The 24,969-nt window shown below is 38.2% G+C and overlaps 3 protein-coding genes across 8 annotated transcripts in view; 2 read left to right on the top strand and 1 right to left on the bottom strand.

Moving 5' to 3' along the window:
• The first annotated feature begins 1,561 nt into the window (after positions 1-1,561).
• CCNG1 (cyclin G1) lies at positions 1,562-9,145 on the top strand. Of its 4 annotated transcripts, none has more exons than XM_072824246.1 (8): positions 1,562-1,792; positions 2,354-2,482; positions 2,897-3,160; positions 4,995-5,248; positions 5,840-5,918; positions 5,997-6,095; positions 6,907-7,101; positions 7,900-9,145. In XM_072824246.1, exons 3-7 carry the CDS (start codon positions 2,897-2,899, stop codon positions 7,096-7,098), a joined length of 888 nt encoding a protein of 295 aa, XP_072680347.1. In that variant the 5' UTR covers positions 1,562-1,792; positions 2,354-2,482; the 3' UTR covers positions 7,099-7,101; positions 7,900-9,145. The 4 variants fall into 4 exon arrangements, with proteins under 4 accessions (XP_072680347.1, XP_072680349.1, XP_072680348.1 ...); XM_072824248.1 differs by having other exon boundaries at positions 2,354-2,486; XM_072824247.1 differs by lacking the exon at positions 2,354-2,482.
• Positions 9,146-16,515: 7,370 nt separating this feature from the next.
• On the bottom strand, positions 16,516-22,562 carry NUDCD2 (NudC domain containing 2). Its single transcript, XM_072824251.1, has 4 exons — positions 22,056-22,562; positions 20,074-20,122; positions 19,701-19,852; positions 16,516-17,008 (listed from the first exon to the last, which is right to left on the bottom strand). The coding sequence occupies exons 1-4, from the start codon at positions 22,347-22,349 to the stop codon at positions 16,925-16,927; spliced, it is 579 nt and encodes a 192-aa protein (XP_072680352.1). The 5' UTR covers positions 22,350-22,562; the 3' UTR covers positions 16,516-16,924.
• Positions 22,563-22,752: 190 nt separating this feature from the next.
• HMMR (hyaluronan mediated motility receptor) overlaps positions 22,753-24,969 on the top strand; it is a 46,021-nt gene continuing 43,804 nt past the window's right edge. For all 3 annotated transcript variants that reach the window (XM_072824240.1, XM_072824241.1, XM_072824238.1), the window contains exon 1: positions 22,753-22,942. In XM_072824240.1, the coding sequence (XP_072680341.1) occupies positions 22,897-22,942 (46 nt within the window). In that variant the 5' untranslated portion in view covers positions 22,753-22,896. The remainder of the gene's footprint in view (positions 22,943-24,969) is intronic.

The following is a 24,969-nucleotide window of genomic DNA, read 5'->3' as shown; positions in this document are numbered from 1 at the left end:
TAACCCTATGAATAAGGTACTTTTACTTGCCAGAAAAGAATGGAAACTAATGTGATTTAATAACTTAAGAGTCACATAGCTAGTTAGTAACCTACGATTTGAAAATAAGTTTTATTCCAAAGTCCATGTGTTTATAGTGTCCACAAGACTACATATTCCACAAGGACAGGTACCAATATATTTTGTTCTCCACTGGCACATGTTTCAATAGATATTAGTAAGTGAGTATATATACACATATTCCTAATTCTGTAACTAAAAGCCAAAAGAGAAACATGTACATTTGTAAACTCACACATTACTGTAGTGAATACTTTTTAAATGTTTTAAATTGTCCGTTTATACTCATTATGTAAGTTTGTTTTCAAGAAGGATGGAGGCCTCTTCCCCATTTGAAAAGCTGCATTTTGTCAACCAACCTATTGTTGTGGCTGGGGTGTTATTTTGAGGTATTACGTTTCCTCCCTGGTTTTCCCTCTCTTTTCCTCTCCACAACTCTGCCCCCGTTTTGAGGCTTGGTTCTGTGACATTGCCTCAAGAAAAGACACCTCAGGGAAAAGAGAAGGGATACCAGTAAATCTTTCAGATTTTCACTTTTTATAGCTCAGGATGCCACTAACCAGAAAGAGTTCATGATAGCAGAGACATCCAAGTACAGCTCTGAGAACTGATTAACTCTTTCCTCATCAGTCCTCAGACCCTTCTAATGTAGACCCTTCTCATTTGTAAGGGATCGAAAGAGGAGGGGGGGTCCAGGAAGGCTTCAGGCTAATTATTTTCCCACCTACCTGGCATGGGCCCCCTTCACACCTGGGTCTGTGGACTTAGATTCATAGTCACTACAAATATTTTCCCATGTACTCTCCTCCTTCCATTTTAAGCCATTAAAAAAAAACAAACAACAACAACAACAACAACAAAACCTACCAACTTTTAATTAGCTCAAAAATAAAATTCAGGAAACTGGTGAAGACCAAGAATTCACCTGCCCCAGCTCCATTCTTTGATAAATCGTACAAAAAGCAAAATAAGGCAAGAATTCATGGATTTTCCAAAGCCCACAAGGAGAAACCTATAGAATACACCACCGCATAGAAAATTCACCACCTCTCCAACCTGTGACGAAAAATCAAGGGTTTACTTTGTGTTTTGTAATTAGTCGCTGTATTTTTACAAAGACGACGCCGAACAACTCTGAGCCGCAGGGAACAGACACTCTCAGTACATTCTGGAATGATGTTCTGGCCAATCCGGCTGGCAGCAGAGACCTTACCCGGGACAGAGCGCGTACACCACTTAGTTGGACCACCTCTTGGTTGAAAACACTTTAGGAAACTCTCCACGGAGAGAAGCTAAGAGGCAAGGGGCGTGGCCTCAAGGGGCGGAGAATTTGGCTCCGGGATAATGGGAAGTGTGTGCCGATTGGCTGGACTTCTTCCCTCCCAGGCCAGCCCTCTTTGGACGGCTGGGGCCATCCATCAAAGGAAGTGCACCAATCAGAAGCTAAGCCGCCCCTCTCTCCCGCCCACCAGGGGCAAGCCCCGCCCTCCAATATATTACTCAAGCGGTCAGGCGCTGCCCCTTCGGCTCCGAGCTGACCCTGTGGTGGGCAGTGTCGTCCGGGCGGCGCTGCGGAGACCTCCGCCCAGGACGGCTCCCCCTCCCCGGGCCTCTCCCCTCTTACCCGCGAGTCCCCTCGCCTCGTGGGCCTATCGGATCTGTTATCGCGGGGTGAGGTGAGAGCAGGCCCGGGGAGGGTAGTCACGGCTGAGGAGCCGCAGTCGCGGTCAAGGTGAGCGGGGCCTCGGGGGTTGGCTTCGCGGTGCGGCTGAGGAGCCGGGTTGGGGGTGAGGGGTGAGGGGTGAGGGGTGAGGGGTGGGGGGTGAAGGATGCGGGGCGAGGGGCGGGTCCAGCCCGCGCTCTTTCCCTCGCTTCACTCTCCGGTTGCAACAAGTCCAGGCTAGTCGGAGCTTGGAGGGGCGGGGCCAGTCTTACTGTCCGGTCGGCGGGGTCCCGGGGACCAGCCCACGGCGGAAAAGCGTCGGGCCCGTAAAGTTAGTGCTTCCTCGTCGGCGCTTCCCTTCAGTCGCGCAACTTGAAAGATCCCCTGCCGCCCGGTCTTCCCCGTGGTGTGGGAGGTACGCTCGTGCCGGGCTTCCCTTGTGGCCGGGACGTACTAGCTGTGGAATAACCGACTCTGAGATTAATGAAACTCCCAGGTGCATGCTGCAGCCTACGGCACCTCACGCCCTCGCGACGTGTTAAGCTTCACCAATAAGTTAACGATGATGGAGCGCGGTGTGTCAGGCACTGTGCAAAACTCTACATGAATCATCTTGTTTGATTTTAACAGCCACTCGGAGAGACAAATGTTGTTACCTCATTTTACAACGAAGTAAATACTATTGTCCAGTGTTTATTAGGTGCCTTTGTGCTAAGCCCTATACCTAGGTGATCTCGTTTTTCCACACAAGCCTGTGAGGTAGGTAAGAACCTCATACCCACTTTACAGATGAGGAAATAGGGATTAAGTAAAATTAACTAACGTTAACAGTTCACAGCATGGCAGTTCAATATAGGGCGATTACATACGACCGTCCAATCTCAGAGTATCAATACTCAGTTATCTCTTGGCAGTGAATGACTTGAACAAGTATTTCTTGAAGATTTTTAATGTGTTTGAGGCATGGCTCCTGTCCTCTAGGAAGTCACAATCTAGGATGTGACCAACTGGTCGGGTGGGGGTGAGGGGTGGCTGTAACAGACGGCACTTTGCAAGGACTTAGATTCACTGGCAGCATTGGGGGAGGGGAAACTTGTGTATAAAGCACTTGGCATGCTACAAGGCAGGAAGGGCTTTTCTTACACTCCTTTCTGGGCCTTGTGCTATATATAGATGATAGAAGTACTGACAACAACTGAATCTCAGAAACTGCTACACCAGCTGAATGCCCTATTGGAACAGGAGTCCAGATGTCAGCCAAAGGTCTGCGGCTTGAGACTAATTGAATCTGCACACGATAATGGCCTCAGAATGACTGCAAGACTAAGGGACTTTGAAGTAAAAGATCTTCTTAGTCTAACTCAGTTCTTTGGCTTTGACACGGAGACATTTTCTCTAGCTGTGAATTTACTGGACAGATTCCTGTCCAAAATGAAGGTATGTTTAAAGCTACATTACACTAAGTATTTCTTGGTTTTAGTCATTTCGTTTTGGAGGTGAATTTCTCTAGCTTTGGGCTGGTATTCAAAAACTTGACCTTTTTAATTTTCAGCAAGTAGCCAAAACATTTCGATGATTCTGTGTACTCTAGCATTAGTGAATACTCTTCCTTCATAATCAAGAATAATGTATAATTAGAATCAACTTGACATTGAAAAAATAGTCTATTAGCAAAAAAGAAAAGAAAAAGAAAAATGTTAGCAAATAATTGCAGACTCCCAGTATGAGAGTTGGCTGTTGTTTTTTAAAATCTTTCTTGATAGGTTGGGTATTTTCATTTATCTACTGTTGTTTTTAAATTTAAAGAAATGTGTTATAGGCAGAATGCTAGATTGTGGTTAAGAATTACAGGTTTGTTTTGTTTTATATTGTGAACCACTTGGTCAATAGAGTATACTTCTTAATTTCTAGTCATATATAAAGTTTTAATTGTTTTAGCCCTAGTCCTATTCATATATTGTTTAGCTTGCTATTTTCAACATCAGTTGGCATACGGTAGAGAAAAGAGTATCTTCTGAAGGAAGAGCATTTATGTAATTATTTCCCTGTACTGGATAAGCAGGACATCTGTGTAGATTTCAGAACTTGCTTACTGTTAAAAATATATCTGCCTTTTGTGCCCATGGTCATGAGTGGATGAGATGTGACAAATGGAAAGAAACTCATCTTTTAGTCTTCAGTACCTGACACAACACCTCATACACAGAAGAAATTCCACATTTGTTGAATTGGATGGTTCAAGAAACTTGCTCAACAGACTAATTTTTTAACTATTGTTTAGACACCATGTGCCAGCACTACCTTTGAATCTACAAATGTTGCACAGATTAATAATAATACATCTGTCCCTTAAGTATATTACAATCTTATATGAAAATAATGTTTGTACCAATAACTATAAAACAATGCAAGGAATAAGAGAGATACTTAAACCCCCAAAGAGAAATAAATATGTTGCTGAAGAGATTCCAAGAAAAGGAGGACACACACACTGTAAAAACTTCTTAAAGTTTCATTTAACGTGTAACTTCAAGTGGATAGAAATTTGATTCTGTCACATTGTAGACATTCAGGAAATGATAACTATAAAAGATTGGCAGTGGATAGAGCTTTACAGGCAGAGTAAATAGTGTGTGCTAAACCATTTAAAAGCCATTTTACATGTGTTATTGAAAAGAGCCTAGAAAAACACGACATCTTAGAAAGATATTTTGTGCATAAGCCATAAGGAGCTTTGATCCTCCTATAAGCCTTTGATCAGTTAATTTATTTGGTCCAACTAGAACATAATGCTTACAGTTCTACAATGATTTAGGAAGGAAAAGAAAAAAAGAATTTCTTATGGGCTGAAGTTAAATATTATCCTGACAGTCCAGTTTCTCCAAAATTGATTCCAAGTGGATACATAGTGTTGACAGGCTAGAGTTGAGGAATGATTGGATCTCTATTAAGTCCTTCACAGTTGAGAAATAGATCTCAAAGATACATTTTAATAATAATGTATCTGAGTTCTAGATTATTTTATTTGTTTATTTTTTAATTAAAATAAGCTAAAGAGGGATACCTGTGTGGCTCAGTGGTTGAGCATCTGCCTTTGGCTTGGGTCATGATCCCAGAATCCTGGAATCGAATCTGGCATTGGGCTCCCTACAGGTAGCCTGCTTCTCCCTCTGCCTCTCTCTCGCTGTGTCTCTCATGAAATAAATGAAATCTTTTAATCTTTTAAAAATAAATAAAATAAGCTAAAGGCATAGTCTCATTGTCATTTTAGGTACAGCCCAAGCACCTTGGCTGTGTTGGGCTGAGCTGCTTCTATTTGGCTGTTAAATCAATAGAAGAGGAAAGGAATGTACCATTGGCAACTGACTTGATCCGAATAAGCCAGTATAGGTTCACGGTTTCAGACTTGATGAGAATGGAAAAGATTGTATTGGAGAAAGTGTGTTGGAAAGTCAAAGCTACTACTGCCTTTCAATTTCTGCAACTCTACTACTCACTTATTCAAGAGAACTTACCAATTGAAAGGTATGTAATCTTTGTTTTGACCAAAGGAGATTTGGAAATCAAAATGGTATTCTGGATATTGCATAAATTCAGTATTTTGGTATAATTCCAATCAAAAGTAAAATGAAGGGGGTAAAAAAGTACAATGACAGCTGCAGCTCCTTGGATTTCATTTCACTGTCCAGCAAAAGTGAGACTTTCAGTTGTCAACAGCTTTTTCAAGTCTCTGAAGGCTAATTCTTGGGATTAAGGGACATTTCAACTTTTTTTTTTTTATTACATTTTCCACTTATAGACTACTTAACTCCTAGAACCTAGTAAATATCTACCAGATTTATGGAAAAAGAACTCAGTAACTGCAGAAATAGATTAAAATGAAAACTTGATAGTTGTAACATGATACTTTTTTGGTGGGGGTAAAATTATTTTAAATTCATGTATGGTATCTTCAAGAAGTTAATGCTCCTGAAGGAAAGGGAATTCTTCAAATGATTTATTTTCTGTGATGTGTACGTAAATTTAATTTTAAAATGACTTAGATGTTGTTCTAAACATCCTTCGTTGACTACATTCTACATAAAATTAATCTAATTTTCATTTTCTTTTTAAAAGGAAGAATAGCCTTAATTTTGAAAGACTAGAAGCTCAACTTAAGGCATGCCACTGCAGGATCATATTTTCTAAAGCAAAGGTAAATATTTTATAAAGATTAAACTGATTTATATACCTATTTTCAACTCAATACTTACTTAAAATTTATCTCTTTTAGCCTTCTGTGTTGGCATTGTCTATCATTGCACTGGAGATCCAAGCACAGAAGTTTGTAGAGTTAACTGAAGGAATAGAATGTCTTCAGACACATTCCAAGGTATGTCAAGGTCATAGCCTAAATGGTGTTAACAGCTATAAAAGAAACTAAACCACTTGTGTACTAGCTCCTCCAGTAAAATGAGATGTGTCTGTTTGAAACTTGAGTAGCTTATCCTCAGATTTATTTAACAAGGAAAGACACATTAGTAAGATCACAATTATTGCTGTAGTTATATACTGTAGGACCATTTTTTTAATTTTAGAGTACAGTGGGGGAGGAGAGAGAGAATCTCAAGCAGACTCCCTGCTGAGCACCAAGCCCATGGGCTCAATTCCATGACCATGAGATCATGTGTGACCTGAGCTGAAATCAAGAGTCAGATCTTGGGCAGCCCGGGTGGCTCAGCATTTTAGTGCCGCCTTCAGCCCAGGGTGTAATCTTGGAGACCCAGGATCGAGTCCCATGTCAGGCTCCCTGCATAGAGCCATGTCTCCCTTGGCCTGTGTCTCTGCCTCTCTCTCTCTCTCTCTGTCTCTCATGAATGAATAAATAAAATCTTTAAAAAGAAAGAAAGAGAGAGATCTTTAACCACCTGAGCCATGCAGGCACCCCATGTAGGATTTTCTTTTTTTTTTTAAAGATTTTATTTGTTTATTTGAGATATAGAGAGTATATGTGAGAGAGAAAGCCTGAGCAGAGGGGAGGGAAAAAGGGAGAGAGAGAAGCAAACTTCCCACTGAACAAGCAGCCTGATGAAGGGTTCCATCCCAGGGCCCCAAGATCATGACCTGAGCTGAAGGCAGACGCTTAACTGAGTCACCCCAGGTGCCCAATTGTAACTAATAATTTGTTTTTAATTTATCCACAGATAAATGGCAGAGATTTGACCTTCTGGCAAGAACTTGTATCCAAGTGTTTAACTGAATATTCATCAAACAAGTGTTCCAAACCAAATGTTCAGAAGTTGAAATGGATTGTTTCTGGACGTACTGCACGGCAATTGAAGCATAGTTACTACAGAATAACCCACCTTCCAACAATTCCTGAAATGGTCCCTTAATTGGTAAGTTTGGTTCATAGTTACTCTCCATATAGAGAAAATTTTCTAGCACTATAGTTTTATTGTTTAATTCAAGAACTAAATGAATTATTATCAAAAATAAACAAGATGGAGTAGAATAGCAATGGAGAAAATGACTTCACTGATCTAGTCAGTTAATATTTGAGGGCATTTTTTCATTTAAGATACAATACCCTGAGAGTAAGGAATTATTCAACCTTTGATATGTACATTAGCCATTTCATTAAATTCTCAGCTTAGAAAATCACATCCTCTTTAATAACCTGAATTTCAAAAGAAGCACTAAGACACTATTTTTCACATCATTTTGCTATATGTAGACCCAAGTTCCGGCACAATTGAAGTTAACACAAGCCTAAGCAGGAAAACGGGACCAAAAGTTTGAACCATAAATGAACTAATTCAAGACTGTCAGCTTATAAGCAAAATCAGTATGAACTTGGATGTTGTACTTAAAGTAAATTATGGCAGATGGTCTCCATGCTAGGTATCTGCAAACTGCCAGGGTATCTCAACACTATATTTGTATATCATTGCAATTGCAGTTGGAACAGTGGAAAGTGCATAAAAATTAAAATCTCATCACTAATATAGGATATATATTCTTACCATCTGAATTTAAGTTGTAATTTAACCTTTTCCTACTCAAAGCTAAATGTTAATACATTTACATATGACATGATTATTAAATCTTCTGTTAAGCAGTTGATTTTTTAACAGTTAATAATACTTTATGTTTGGCAGAATTCTAATAACTTGATGTTTTGTTTGTTTAAATAGGATTGTTACAGCAACAAAAAAGCTCTTCTCTGAAGCCTTTCTCCACAATCCTGAGCTATGGATTCCATGATGTTATAATGAATTTAAGCTGTGAAGCCTCAGAACATCACAACTAGATTAGCATTGATGTTCTCAGATTTGGGAAAACTACCTAATTAACATGCTGTAGTGGAATTAAATTAAATTTAAATTCATCTGTGAGGCATACAAATGAAAGCTAAGAGCATAAATGTGAAATGTTAATAACAAGCCTGGGAAGGTAAACTGTGAATCTTCATTTCTAACATTGACCCAACTTTCTATGTTGGGTCAATATATTATATTTAGGTGGTATCAAAAGTGGTAACCTAATTAAATTCTAAATTATGAGGTATAGATTAAAACCAACATTTCACAAATGCACTTTTAAGGCATAACAAGGGTCACTATTCTAGGCAATGAAAATGGTTTCTTGGTACCTATAGTGCAAATAATAGATAATTCCGAGATCTAGACTTTACTGCTACTTGGGAATTATACTTAAATTTGAGGGCATTTTATAAAAGTAAAACTACAGGCCTAGTTATTTTGGCATATTAAGTTATTGTTAATATTTTTCCTAAAAAACTGGTGGTTTGCATCCATGGTAAAATTTACACAGTATTTGCTGCCTCCATCTAATCCCATCAAGAAACTTTGTTTTTATTGTGTTAGTAATTCAAAATAACTATGCTCCAAAAACTTGATTTAACACTCCAGAAGTTTTTACTAAGGGCTGTTTTTATAAAAACTGCTATTGCTTCTAACTTAGAATTTTTAAAGGAAGAGAATATACTTTCACTACTTGCCCCTCCTGTGCCCAAAGAAAGTCTTTAAAAAAGTCAGTAGGCATCCTCATAATTATGAAGTTGCTAAGGTAGTATTTGAGATTTTCTTTTAAGTCAGTGACCGTAAGGAGATCTACGGCATTAAAAGTGATGTAAACAGTTACTCAGTGCAGCAAGTAGCTTGTGTCCATCCAGAATGGCTGTACCCATTTATGACATGTTATGGGTAAATGTGCACTGGAAAATAAACCAAAGAACCACAATATATCTTATACTTTTGTGAACTGTGTTTTATGGATAACTTCAGTTTTCCCAAAAAGCTGACATATTTCAATAATTTGACATCAGTGTTAATTCTGAGTTGGCAGAGGTAGCCTAACCAACTACCATTATGTTTTGGTACTAAGGGCTATACCTTTCAATAAAGTTACTGAAATGCATTCCTTTGCAGGTAGTTTCTATTTGTTTCTGTTCTGATTTAACTGTTTTGTCAATGTGATACTAGAACCACAATAAAAAGCTATCTCCATTCGGTATATTTAAATTTAGCAGGAAGATGTATGATAGCAGAAACAATCACTATTAATAGTATGGCCATTACCTAATTTACTTTCAAATGGCTTTTCAGAAAACAGAAGATTAGGATAAATATATTTAATGTGCATTTAAAAGTTGGTGTTGACACAGTATTGGTAACTTGTGTCATTTAGATTCATCAGTATTATGGATATTCTTAATACAAATTCACCCTTATATTCAGCCCACCTGAAGTTCTTACCTTAAATGGCATTCCAGCAAAGTGGTTGGTAATGACAGGTAACTAACCAGTATTGTGTTAGTCTGCTTAGGTAAATTGGTAATTGGAACTGAAACAGGATTTTGAAGGTTCGTGTTTGTTTAATTAAACTAAGAAGACAAAGTGACCACTGCAAAGAGTTAATTGAAAATTGAAATAAAAACTTATATAGGAAAGTTCCTTTTGCACTTGACTAAGACTAGATATACTTAATCCTCTTTACAGTGTAGTTTTTAAACACCTGAACCTTACATATTTCTAATTATGCGGCATACTATCAAAAACAGACAGCTGTGCCTTGGTGATGCAGTCAGTTGAGTGTCCTCTTAGTTTTGGTCATGATCTCAGTGTTAGAGGATCAAGCCCCATGTCGGGCTCTACACTCAGGGTGAGGTCTGATTGAGATTCTCCCTACTTATTGTTTACTAAATATAAAATCTGTAATTTTTCATAAACCAAAACCAGTAAACATAAGGCAAATGAGATGGATTAAAATAAGCCAGTTTGGGGGCTGGGGGGCTCTGGCTGGCTCAGCCAGTAGAGTATGCAACTCATGATCTTGGGGTTATGAATTTGAGCTCCACACTGAGGGTAGAGAATCCATAAAAGAATAAAAAGCTAATGTTTTACATTAATTTGACAAAGATTTTGGAGCAATTGGTCAGGCATAAAAAGGGATCATTAAATAAAGATAAAAATTCAAGAAGACTTGACAATCTTAAGTTTGTATGCACTTAACATCAGAGCTTCAAATATGAAAAATGGACAAGGATTCAACTACGGTTGGAGACTCAAACCTCTTAGTAATCTATAGAAATTTAGGATATCAGCAAGAACACTGAAAAACAGTAATACTAACAACCAACTGGATCTACCTGACATAAAAAGCTTCATCCTAAAACAAAAGAATAAGCATTCTTTTAAAATACATGGAACATTCCCCAAGACAGACCGTATCTTAGGTCACAAAACAACCCTTAAGAAATATAAAAGAACTAAAATTATGAAGTATGTTCTCTGATCATAAACTAGAAATGTCAGATAACAGGAAAATCTATGACTACTTAAGAGATTTAAGAGATTAAACAACAAACTTCTAAATAAGGTTCTAAGGGTAAGTCTAAAGAGTAAAATATTTTGAACTGAGTGAAAACATCAAAATGTATGAAATGTAGCTAAACCAGTGCTTAGACTAATTCACATCAATTGTTTTTATTATGAAAAAAAAAAGTCTCAAAGCTTCCACATAAACTAGAAAAAGCAGAATAAACCCACAAAGCAGAGGGGAAAAGGTCATTAAAAAAGGAGGGGTTTAAAAATCAATGAAACTGAAAATAAGGATAACCAACAAAACCAAAAACTACTTGAAAAAAGCAATAAAATTGATGAATGTCTAGCAAGACTGACAAAGACAAATGACCAATCTCAAGACTGAAATAGATAATGCTATATTAAAAGGACACTAAGGAAACAACACAACTATGTACATCAAGTTAAATGAATTCAGTGAAAGATAAGAACCACCAGAACTTAACATAAACCAAATTAAAACAAAATTAGGTAATCTGAGTAAGTTCTATTTTTTAAAACTGAATTTGTTGTTTGAAATCTTACTGGCAAGGGGTTCCCTGGGTGGCTCAGCGGTTTGGCGCCTGCCTTTGGCCCAGGGCATGATCCTGGACTCCGGGATCGGGGGTCCTGCATCGGGCTCCTTGCATGGGGCCTGCTTCTCCCTCTGCCTATATCTCTGTTTCTCTCTGTGTATCTCTCATGAATAAATAAAATCTTAAAAAAAAAAAAAATCTTACTGGCAAATCCCATAAAACACTGAAAGAGGACAATACAAATTCTACCAATCTCTGCTAGGAAGTAGAAAAATCACTTCCCAATTCATTTTATAAGGTTAGCATCACCCTGACACCAAACCAAGATAAAGATAACACAAACAAAAAACTATTTACCAATATCGCAAATTAACAGATATGGACATCTTCAACAAATCCAGATACGTAAATGGCAGTAACACACCATGACCAAGTTTGGGATGTGTGAAAATAAAAGCAGGTTCAAAATTTGAAAATCAATCAAATTTAAAAACCAAGCAAGGCAGGGATGGACATTTCCACCCCTTCTATTCTAGCCAATGCAATGAAACAAGAAAAAATAAAGACATACGGAGTAGTACAAACTAAATGAAACCTATTTATGGTTTATGAGGAAAATCACAGGAATTTGTAACAAAAAACTCCTAGAATAAGTGATTTTTTTAAAAGATTTTATTTATTCATGAGAGACACAGAGAGACAGAGACATAGGCAGAGGAAGAAGCAGGCTCCATGCAGGAAGCCCGATGTGGGACTCAATCCCGGCACTCCGAGATCATGCCCTGAGCCAAAGGCAGACGCTAAACCACTGAGCCACCCAGGCGTCCCCTAATATGTGATTTTAACAAGGTCACAGGATATAAGGTCAACAAACAAAAATTAAACAGTTCTTTGCACTATGTACATCTGGAAACAATTTTCAAAAAATATATCATTTACAACAGCTCCAGAAAATGAACACTTAGGAATAAATCTAAGAAAAGATGTAAATATTCCATAGGCTCAAAATCACAAAATGCTCATGATTGAAATCAAAGAGATCCTAAATGGAGAGCTGCTCCATGTTCAAGGATTGGAAGACTTATGCTATTCCAATGAAAACCCTAAGGGCAGGACCTTTGGTAGACAGACTGAATACAGCTGATTCTAAACTTTATACAGAAAGGCAAAGAGAGTTAAAACCGCCAAAACAATTTTTGAACAAGAATTAAGTTGAAGGAATCCGGCTGCCCAATTTTAAGACTCATCATAAAGCTACAATTATCAAGGCAGTTTGGCATTTGTGAAGGGATAGAAAAATGGATCAATGGAGTAGACTAGAAAGACCAAAAACAGACCCATATGATTTTTGACAAAAGTGCAAGAACAACTTAATGAAGAATGGATAGTCTCAAAAAATTATTTTGAAACAATTGGACATCCATTTGCAAAAAAATGAAGGTCCACCTACATTACACAGCTTACAAAAAAAAAAATAACTTTGGATGGGTCACACATCGAAATGTAAAACATACAATAATAGAACTTTTAGAAGAAAATATTGGAAAAAGCCCTCATAACCAGGATTACAGAGTTCTTAGACATGATACCAAAAGCTTGATCCACCAAAAGCATGATGAACTAGTATGTCAAAATTAAAAACATTCATGCTTTAAAAGACACCATTAAGAAAGTGAAAAACCCACACAATAGAAGAAAATATATGCAAATAATGAGACTTGTGTACAGAATAAAGAACTCTTTCAACTCATTAATAAATAACCCAATTAAAAAAATGGGCAAAGGATTTGAATAAACATTTCTCCAAGGAAGATACATAAATGGTCAAGAAGCACAAGAAAAAATGTTCAGCATAGTCATCAGAGAAACACAAAACAAAACACAGTGTGATACCACTTCATATCCACTAGAATGGCTAAAAATTTAAAAATCTTGTAACAAGTGTGGGCAAAGATGTGGAGATACTAGAAATTTCATACACTAGTGGTAGGCATGCAAAATGGCGTAGCCACTTTGGAAAACAATCTAGAAATTCCTCAAATGATCAGTTTCCATATAACTCAAAATTCTATTCCTAGATAAGAAATAAAAATATACATACACATAAAAGCTTGTACTCAAATGTTTATTTTTTAAAGATTTTATTTACTCATTTGAAAGACTGAGAGAGCAGAAGCAGGGCAGGCGCAGGGGAGGTAGAAATAGACTCCCGCTGAGCAAGTAGCCTGACACAGGGCTCCATCCAGGGACTCTAGAATCACATGAAACAAAGGCAGATGCTTAACCGACGAGCCACCAAGGGGCCCCCACTTGAATGTTTATAGCAGCATTATTCATAATAGCCAAAAGGCAGAAACTTCTCAAATGTCCATCAACAGACAAGTGTATAAATATGCAGCAATTATACAATGGAATAGTCCAGTCATACAAAAACAACGAAATACTGGCATACTGTAACACGGATGAACCACTAAAACATTATGCTTAGTGACAGAAGCCAGTAACAAAAGACCACATACTATAATATTCAGTATGTATGAAATGTCAGAACAGGGAAATTTATGAAATGGAAAGCAAATTAGTGGTCGCCTGGCTGAGGGTGGAGAGGGAGGGAATTGATAGCTAAAAAAGCACGAGGTTTCTTGAAGTGATGAAAATGAAAACTGACTTATGGTGATGGTTGAATAGGACTATACTAAAAACCACTGAATTATATACTTTAAATGGACAAAATACATGGTATGTGAATTAGATCTCAATAAAACTGCTTTCTGTTTTTGTTTTGTTGTTTTTTGAAAAAAAAAACATTACAAAGTGCCCGGGTGGCTCAGTCAGTTGGGTGTCCAACTCAAGTTTCTGCTCAGGTCATGGTCACATGGGTCAAGAGATCCAGCCCCATATCAGACCCCATGCTCAGCAGGGAGTCCACCTGGGGATTCTCTCCCTCTGCCCCTTCCCTCCTGCTGCACTGTCTCTTGAATGGATAAATAACCCTTAAAAAAAAAAAATTACATGTGATTCCATTGATGAACATTCTTGAAAAGACAAAACTATAGAGACAGTCTTAACCAGTGGTTTCCAGGGTTTGAGGCTAGGAGTAGGGCATGACTACAAAGGGAGAGAATTAAGTTTTTATGGTGATTAAACTATTTAATCTCTTGGGGTGCCTGGCTGGTCAGACAGTAGAGCATGCAACACTTGATCTCAGGGTCATGAGTTTGAGCACAAATGGGGTGGAAAGTTCATTTAAAAAAAAGAAAAAAAACATAATTAAACTGTTCAATCTCCTGATTTTGGAGGTGCTTACACATATCTCTGCATGTTAAAATTCACAGAACTATGAACAGAATCTACTTGCTAAAAATTCACAAAACTATTAACAGAATCTACATGTCAAAAATTCACAAAACTATGAACAGAAGAGTTAATTTTACTGTGCTTATTCAAAATACTAATTTCTTTGAAAGTCAAAAAGAGAAGCAAATTAAAAGAGAAAAGCCTCTTCCCCATCAATTCATTCCTAGTTATTGGGTAAAGTGAACAAGAGAGCCATTTTGCCAAAGGGTATGGCAGGGCTTCAGTGGCCCACAATGAGGTGTGTTCAGGACCAAGGAGGTGAGGATCTCTGCTTGCCACAGGGTGTTGGAGCCTGAGTAGAGTAAGGAAGGCATTCATGTGAGATGACCTAGAATAGGGAACCAAATATATTAAGGATAACAGAAATCGGACTTCTCACTGCTGTCATTATAAATATAGAAAGGGAGAAAAGAAAAATGCACCACATGGGATTAGCCATTAAGATTTAAGTGTGACTCATGGTTTTCAATATATAGAAATAAATACAGCTATATATTATAAACACACAACAATTGCTCACTACCACACAAATCTTAGCTTCTAAATACCATTCTCCATTTAAGAGAACCAGAGCACCTTAAAAACATGGGTTCTTCTTGAGCCAGGACAGAGAAAGCCTAAGCCTGGTATAATTTGTGCCAGAAAATAAGAAATTCCTAAAATAATGATGAGACGTCAAAAGAACATACAAGCCACCTAGAATGGTTTCCCCTGACCAAATCAAGAAAAATTGTGAGCATCACAGTAATGGAAATAATAGATTTACCCCCACTGAATAAAATGAGAAATCATGAGTCCCCATAAATAGTCCATATAAATAAGTTGGAAGTTTGATCAGAAACAGGATAGTACTCTGAAGCTACTTTCCCACAAAGTAATCATAAACCTAAAAAGAATAGCTTTACTGTGAAGAAGACTGACAGACACCACTTATTCACTAAGTAAACACCACTTATTCACTAAGTAAACACCAGAAAAAGGACAAATCAAAATTACTAACTCATTATAAGATGCAATAAGAATACAGCATCACGTCTGTAATATCCCTGCCAAAGATACATAATCTGAATTTAATCATGAAGAAGTATCAGACAAAACTCAAAATAAGGGATGTTGTACAAAACTAGCCTGTAATCTTGAAAAGTGCTGTGGTTGTAAAAGTCAAGAAAGAAAAAGAAGACTTGTTCCACAATGAAGTAGACCAGACACCTGACATCTAATCTAGAGGCAAAGCATGACTCGGACTGGATCCTTTTCCCGTACAGAACATTACTGGGACAATCAGTTAAACATGAATGCAAATAAAGATCTGAGGATTAGATGGTTGTAACATATCAATGCTAATTTCCTGACTTTAATAGTTGTATTGCAGTGATGTAAGAGCATGTCCTTTGAAGGAAATACACACTATGGTACTCAGAGATGATGCAGTGTCCTATCATAAATTTATAAAGAATTCAGGAAGAAAACAATTATTTACACTTTACATGTAACTTTGTTATACATTTCGGGTTGTTAAAAATAGTTTTTAGGGGCATCTGGCTGGCTCAAGTTGGTGGAGTGTGCAACTCTTGGTCTCAGGGTTGTGGGCTCAAATCCCACATTGGATGAAGAAATTACTTAAAAATAAAATCTTTACAAAATACATAGAGAGGTACTTTAAAATTCCAAAGGACATAAAAAGAATGAAATAAAATTTTAAGACAATCCTTCCTTAGATGTCTGGATCACTGAAGAGCAAAGTTACATCACTAACTTATAAACATTAACCATAATTTGCTTTTTTTTGTCACTGACAAAGGATTCACCCAACAATCATATTCATTCACTACTTCTGTTTTGTATTAATCCATTCCTATTGTTAGGTTTCTAACTATTTTTCAATTTCTTGACAAAGTCATCTCCCAAGGCATAATATATACTTCAGAAATTTTCATTAACTCTTAAAATGAACTTACTTGGAATAACTATGTAGACCTCTTCCTTTCTTAAAACTTTTTTCAGTAATACAATTCCTGTGTGAACTGGCATACTTAGACAAAGGGGTACACAATTCCTATTTAGAAAAATTTATTGAACATTATTCCTGCGTTACACTTATTGAAAGAAAATTTAATTGTCCCTGAAGGCACCAGTCATTTCACATGATCTATACCCTAATGTTTTTTTGTATTAAAAATACAGGTTAAATATGAAATTAGTAAAATGCAGCATATAAAACCTCATGCTGAGCAAAAAAACAAGTCCAAAGAAAAGTTGCTATACATCAGTAGAATAGTTTCCACAGTATTTAAGATGTTTCCTATGTAAAATGGTATTTGAATGCAATTTTTAAGAACCATAGTTAATGTATTTTGCAATTTGTTAACTGCAGGTATCCACATTCTCCTTCTACCCCGTAACTGTTCCTTTAAGTTCACAACATCTGCTAGGATCCACAGAATGAAGCAAAACCGTAGTGGTTATTTCTCAAGATTTGAGAAATCTGGTCCACCTTTAGTATAGTTTCCTGAGATTTCTGCTCCACTGAAGTCAAAGCCAGGATTCTAAAAGATATGAAAAAAATTATGATAAAATAAATCTTAGAAGGAAAAATCTAAGTAACTCAAAAGGGAAATGGTAAAGATATGAACTAGCCATTAACAAAATGGGAAACCCAAATGGCCAATAAACATGTCAAAGGATGTAATCACCAAAATAGAACTTAAAACTAGGAGGTATATTTCAACTTTCAGATCTACCAGCATTTAGAAAATCAATATGTATATTACAAGTTGACAAGTATATGGGCAAACATATACTTTAGTATACATGTGAAAACAAATTTTTAATAAACTAGCACCATTTGAGAGTTTACTACATGCCTGCCAGGATTCTGAGATCTACGCATTTATCAACATATTCAATCTTCGTAACAATCCTATGAAGTGCTATAACATGTTTTCGTCTTTTGGAAGGCATTTCTTTTATACAACAAACATTTATAGAATTCCTACTGTTTAGAATACACCATTAGAGACTTGTGGAATTCAAGAGCGAACAAAACAAAGATCCCTACCACTGGTAGAGCTGACATTCTTACAGGAGGACACAAATAATAAACTAAGTTATCTAATGCAGGGGTTGGCAAAGTTTTCTGTAAAGAGCCAAGTAGTTAGAATTTTAGTCTTTGAAGGCCAGAGTCTCTGCCATAACTACTTTAGTCTGGTGTTGCTATAAGAAAGACAATACACTGGCTCAGCGGTTTAGCGCCTGCCTTTGGCCCAGGGCGCGATCCTGGAGACCCGGGATCGAATCCCACGTCGGGCTCCCGGTGCATGGAGCCTGCTTCTCCCTCTGCCTGTGTCTCTGCCTCTCTCTCTCTCTCTGTGACTATCATAAATAAATAAAAGTTAAAAAAAAAAAAAAAAGACAATACACAAATGAACACGCATAGTTGTGTTCCGATACAACTTTACTCCAAAAACAGGCAGTGAGCCAGATTTCACCCAGGGGCCATAGTTTGCCAGCCCCCGATCTAGAGTGTTAAAAGTTGATGCAAGTGGAAAGAAAAAGGAAAGAAAGGAAAGAAAGGAAAGAAAGGAAAGAAAGGAAAGAAAGGAAAGAAAGGAAAGGAAAGGAAAGGAAAGGAAAGGAAAGGAAAGGAAAGGAAAGGAGGAAAGAAGGAAGGAAAGTAGGTAGGTGGGAGGGAGGGAGTGAGGGAGGGAGGAAGGAAAGAAAGAGGGAGGGAGGAAGGGAAGGAAAGGGAGAAAAGGAAGGAAGGAAAATAGGGCAGAGTAAGGGAAATGAGATTATAGTATTTAAATAGGATGATCAAAGACCAAAGTATGTTTTATTGAGCAATGACTTGAAAACAGTGAAGAAGCTAGCCAAGCTTTGGGAGAACATTGTAGTCAAAAGGACAGAAAAGGAATGTTCAAAAATAACAAAAAGGTCAATATGGCTAGAGCAGAATGCCTGGAGGGAGATTCACAGAAGACAGAGAGATTAAGAAGGACCAGATCAGATAGAATGAAAGAGCTCTGATAAGAGAAGCGATGCATTCTGACCTGCATTTTCAAAGGACTACTATGCTATTTTGAGAATACTGTAGCTTAGCAAGGGTAGAGGAGAACAATCAGAAGGTTATTAGAGTAATCTAGGCAAGACACTACAGATGGTACAGATCAAAGTGGTAGTAGAGTTCGTGGTGAGAAGTGGACAAATTCTGAATTTATTTGGAAGGTAGTGTCAGTAAGATTTCCTAACAAATTGGACAGGGTGTGTGATAGAGATACAGGAATGAAGGATGATTCCCTATTTTTGTTTTTTGGTCTGATCAAGTAGTTTCCATCAGCCAAGATGAAAGACTACAGGTAGAACACGTGTGGGAGGAATTTACAGAGTTCATGTTGAATACATTGAGTCTAATATGTCTGTCAGACTGTCATGTGCAGATGCTGAATTGGAAATAGGACTCCAATATTTGGGAGAAAAGTCTAGACTAGAGATACACATTTGGAAATCATCATATAGAAAGAAATTATCCATCGAAACTTTAATAGTGCTTTGATCTAGTAATTCTTCTCCTACATAAACTAACAGATCATTGGAATAGTTTTATAGAGATGAAAGCACAAATTTTGTTTGAAATAGACACAAAGTGAAAAATCCAAATCTTATCAAAAGGGAATAGCTAAATAAATAACGATGACACTTTCAAACTAGAAAACACCCTGAAGTAGTTATGAGTGTTTTTGGAATGAGTTTTATTTGTATGTACTGGTAGGGAAAGAGACCCAAGACATATTATTAAATGAAATAAACAACATGAACAATACACACAGTGTGATCCTGCCTTTATGTCAAAAACAAGGCAGCAAACGAACACATCAATGATACAAGAATGAGACAGTAGCATGAATTAGAGAGATGTTGATGAAAGGAATTTTTCACTTTTTTATATTATGTAAATCTATTTTGAGTGAATTTTTTAGTTCATTTATGCATTACTGGTGTACATTAAATAAATTTAAACTTAGAAATCATGACAGTACAAATAAGTTCCTCTATAGAATATTTGAAAAAGAATAAAATAAAATCCAAAGAAAGACTATCTTCCTAATGAGTTAACTTAAAAAATTCCTCTAAAGAACTTTTTAAGTATTTGTAACCACTTTGAGTTTCAATTTCAAGTAATAATTATTCTATGGTTTTAAGATGATTATCAATACATATTCATACATTCATCTCACTTACTTCTTTCTGGAATCTCTCTAATGTAAGTTTCCTCTGCATTTGGTCTTGCACCCAAGGATCAGCTGCATATTCAGATTCTAGAAGAGAAGTCCAGCAATTTGCTGCATCTCTCTTTGTCTTTGTAAGAACAATACGGACCATTTTTCTGTCCTCTAAACAAATAAAAATCACAAATAAATTAGAGATCATCATTAAATTTTTTATTTTCAAAAATCATTAGGTAATCTTGACATACAATTATGTTCAATACGTTTCTATCACCATTCTCTTGCAAAGACAAAAGACCTAATACAACAGAGGGAAATATATTAAGTTCCAAGACAAAAATTTATTCTTAAAAAAAGGGGTTCCAAGAAGTATAAGTTACCCTTACCCAAAGTCCATGTTCCCTCATCAGCTATTGTAGAATCAAAGAGCTTGCCCTGAAAAATAAACATATGCAGTACTAAAAACATAAATATTTCATTAATTCTTATAAGGCTTTCATGACTTAAAGACTTTGCTGATTTCCTATCTAATCCACATGTAATTGTCTAGTTTGGTTATATTAGGGAGATAAAATTTTATACCATTTCAATATATAGGTGCTGAACCCTATCTTTCCTCCTAGCAAGTGAAATGGAATCTAGTTTACACTGCTTGACATATTTACTATGACGAAGAACACAGGGCTCTCTAAAAGATCAGGGCTCCTTAATTTCTAGAAGATAAATAAATATTACTGATCACCGAACCAAATGTGAAATTAGTATCTGAACTTTAACTTTACCAATTGAAATGAACTACAAAAAGAACTTTCCTGCTGAAATTAAGCAACTATTAACTTTACCAATTGAAATGAACTACAAAAAGAACTTTCCTGCTGAAATTAAGCAACGATTTCTCTTAAAATAAACTTTAAAAAACTGGTTCTCTTTTGTTGGGCAATGTAGAATCAAAAAAAAATTTTTAAGCACATACTGCTGTTCTGATACCAGATTAGCTGTGACTGATTTTTCAGAAACTGCTCTTTTAAGAAAGAAATTGGCAAACATAAGTTTAAAAGAGAATTCATCTGCTCAAATCCGTTTTGATTTGTTGCTACTTGCCTAATTTAAGTATTAGAAAATGAAATTAAAAGATCACATAAAAAAAAAGAAAACATATATTTTTTCAATATGTCAGTACTAGTGAGAAAAAAAATCCTACTGGTCTAATAAACATATACCTAAAATCCTAAAGTTAAAGTTACTGCTAAAAATTCCCAAAGTTCCTGGAATTACTAAAGGAAATTTGAATTGTGATCTTAAACCACTGTTCAGGAAACTATGAATTACACAACTATCCAGAAAGGTCCGTAAGATCCAAGCTGACATAAGTCAAGGTCTTTCACGTGAATCTCTCTTTTCTCTGAGGCACTTTAAAGCCTTTCCCCATAAAGTAACAGCAGCTAACACGCAGTGCACACTCGTTACATACCAGACACAGGTCCCAGCTCTTACTTCCCACGGATGCCCTGTGACGTCCGAAACAGTCCTATCAGGAAGGCACTAGAATTCTCGCACCCCGTGTGGACCAAGGCGTAGAGACCCCGAATAACCTCTTGCCCAAGGTTACGAAATTAGAAAAAGGGCGTAGCCAGGTATCCTACGCAAGCAATCTCCCGTCACCACTTCATTACACTGTCCTCTAACACCTTGAGCATCGGATCCGGAAAAGAAATCTAACTTGCACGTCACTGAATTTACCTATAAAGTTTACCAAGGATCCGACGGGCATGATGGGCACAAAACGCCTCTCGACTACCTGCTTAACCGCTCCACAAACAGGCAGAATGTTTCTAGTTTTGTGGAAAAAAAAATAATAAATCACCTGACGCCACCTCTGAATCCTCCTCCCGATATCCTTACCCTGTACTGTGTCCTCTACTGTCCCCTAACTGCTTAAGCATTTACTAACTTCGCTTTAGTATGCCTCCCTGCAAGAGCATCACCTGAGCGCAGGGAACTTCGGTCTTGGTCATCTCTGACCTCTCAGCACTTAAAATCAGCGCCTCGAAGAAAATATATGTACAACGAGTATTGGTCCCTTTAAACATCTAGGTGAAGACCCGCAGGGGAACAAAAGCAGCAACTTCTTCGGTTTAGAGAGAAAGCCAGGACACCGGGCTCCTCACATCTTTCCGTCAACTCGGGACTAGCCTTGGGTGGGGACACGGACCAGACCCAAACCAGGCCAGTGCTATCTATCGCTCTTTCGGCTCAAAGAGCCATTCACTCGGCCTTCCAGCAGTCCTTCCGTGGAAACCATGAGCCTGCGGACTCGGGGGCTTAGAGGCCGGGAGGGAAGTGAGCGCAAGCCCCGACCTGCCGCTACCTTGAGGATCTCGCGACCACCCACGGCCAGCGCCACATGCCGGCTCTGCAGGCCGCACTGGATGTCCTGGGCGCGAGTGCCAGGCGGCACCTGAACTTCAATAAACACCTCCTCCAAGGTCTGGTACCACTGGCCCCACGGCGTCCCGCACGGAACCACCCCACTGCGCTCCTCAAACGGGGCCGACATACTCCGGGAGCCTTCCAGCTGCAGCCGCACGGAGCGAGACGAGCGCATGCGCGAGCTCCCCGCGCTCAGGCCACGCCCCGACTCTCCGCTCAGGTCACTGCACATGCGCAGGGACGTCAGCCGAGGTCTCCGCGAGCTCCTTTCTCCTTTCCAGTGGCCGTTTACGACGCTGGCAGTGCCCAGGTTGAAAGAACCGAAATCCGGGGAAGCTGACACCCAAGGGACGGTGGGAGAAAGTTGGAACTAGCGAAACTAGAACTCACTGCCCTGCCGCCTTTATGACGCCAGAAGCGGGCTTGCCAACTTCTCAGACGTGAAATGCGCTTGCGCAAAGGAGGCGAGCGTGTAAGTTACAATTGAGTAACGCCAGGAACGATTGGACACGGGTTGGGCAATAATAGTCTCCTATTGGCTGGTGACCTAAACTCACAGGAGCCCTGATTGGATGCGACGAGGCCAGGTGCGCATGCTCTTTAGTCGTTCGCGTCCTGGATTGGTGCGCCCAAAACTTTGGTTTTCAAATCTGCTGACGTTAGAGGTTGGGCCGTGGGTAAGCCGGGAGGTTTGAATTTGGAGCGATTAGGCCGAAATAAGCAGCCAGGAGTTGCGGAGGAGAGCTAGTGACCTTCGGTTTGTGGAGCTGGTCATCAACATGTCTTTTCCTAAGGCGCCCCTGAAACGATTCAATGACCCTTCCGGTGCGTACGGGGAAAGGAGTTGGGGGTCGGGATATGTTGTCACGCACCTTGCCGCTCTCGAGTCCCTTCCTCGGAGGCTAATCGGAGATTTTAGGGCTGCGATGGGTCTCATTCAATTGATTATTTTCCTAGAATCTATACTAAGCATTTACTTCCCTAGCACCATTCAGATAAGGGTAGAGCAGTGAATGAAGCGAAGTCTCTGCCCCATCGAGTTCACTACATTCAGCTGGAGAACACAGCCAATGAACGAGTGCTGTGGGGAAACTAAGGCAGAGAGAAGGAAGTGGGGATAAGGAAACTATTGGTAGCTATTTGATGGTCAAGTCCGGAAGGCCCCACTGATTAAAAAAAAAAAAAAAATTGACCAAGTTTTTCGTATGAACTTGTGAATTTCTTTTGGATATTCCATTCAGGAATAAAAGAAGGATAATTGGTAAAGGCAATTTATGGGTAAAATTATGGTAGTAGCATACTTACTGAAAACATAATGAAGTAATGACACGTAGAACCCCAATCACCGTATTAAGTATTTACATTGATTATTCTTTTTTAATTACCCAACATCCCTGAGAGGTAATCCTATTATTATTTTATTGATAAAAAGATTGAGACATAGATTTGCTCAGTGTTACACAACCAAGTTAGCAGAACTGGGACATAAAATCAGGCCTTCGTGAACCCATCCTGTGAACTTAGTCGCTGTGATGCATAAGCACACTAACCAGGAAGACGCAGATATGGTTAGTGAGGCACACTCATCATTCAGTGGATGCAAACTGTATGCAGGGACTGTGCTAAGGTCTTTTCTGTTCTACCTGGTTAACTCTTTCCAAGTGAGAAAGGATTGATATTGTCCTCGTTTTACATATGAGGAAACAGAGGGGTTTTGTAACTTCTGAGCAGCCAGTAATTGGTAGGGCTGAACATCAAAGCCCATGATTTATTCATTTTAATATACTCTTTATAAAAGGCACTTGTTGGCATCTTTAACTTGTCAGCCAACATGCAAATAGAAATAAGAATCACTCTGCTCACAAAGGAAGGCCAAGTGAGCAAATGGGTCAGCACAAGCTTCTTCCTTTTTTTTTTTTTTTTTTTTTTACAAGCTTATTTTCTTAATTGAAAGATCGGGAATATACTGTTTCCTGGATATTCAAAGAATCTTCTCTAAATTCTCTCAGCAGTATGTCTTTTAAGGAGAATTCTGTTTTCTTTATAGTAGATTAAACTGACTTTACCAACTCACAATTTCAGAAGTAATAATTATTACTTTATTTGATGCTCGAGTGACACTGTAGTGATTTCTCCTATTACTCCAGTAATCCCAACAGCTATGAGGTGGATACTTTTTTTTATTTCTGTTTCATAAGGAAAATTAGCCTCAAATAAAAATAAATTGCCAGGGGTCTTAAAGCTAGATTAGAAAAGGAGAGAGTATAATGTTCTTACCATCTTCTGACTAAAAAGTACTTGGCACATAGTAATGTCTATTGGTTAGCATTTAAAGCTGGATTTGAACCCTGATTGAGGAATTATAAAACTCTATCCCCATTCCCACATTCCCAGTGACTTTCTATGTTTTCTTCACCGCACTGTCAAACTCAACCCTGAGCTAAATACTGGGGTTATGAACATGATCTAGAGAGACCTAACCACAAGCAGTTTTGTCTAACATGGAATATGGATAATTACAAAACTGACAGGTTCTCTGATAAGAACACTACTCACAAGCTACTACAAAGAGAGGTTTTCAACCTAATTTGAGGACTCAGAGAAAACTGGAAAAGGCTGAGTAAGAATTAGTCAGGCAAAATGGAAGATGGACTGTCCATTCTGGGTAGAAGAAATAGGAAATAAAGAAATCTGATAGGTAGCTCAGTCAACTAAGCATCTGCCTTCAGCTCAGGTCATGACCTCGGTGTCCCGGGATCAAACCCCGCATTAGGCTACCTGCTAAGTAAGCAGTCTGCTTCTCCCTCTGCACCTCCATTCTGCTTGTGCTCTCGCTCAGTCTATCTCTCAAA

The sequence above is a fragment of the Canis lupus genome, chromosome 4 (assembly GCF_048164855.1).
Source record: "Canis lupus baileyi chromosome 4, mCanLup2.hap1, whole genome shotgun sequence".
Lineage (NCBI taxonomy): Eukaryota > Metazoa > Chordata > Mammalia > Carnivora > Canidae > Canis > Canis lupus.
This window is presented reverse-complemented; position numbering and strand designations above follow the sequence as displayed.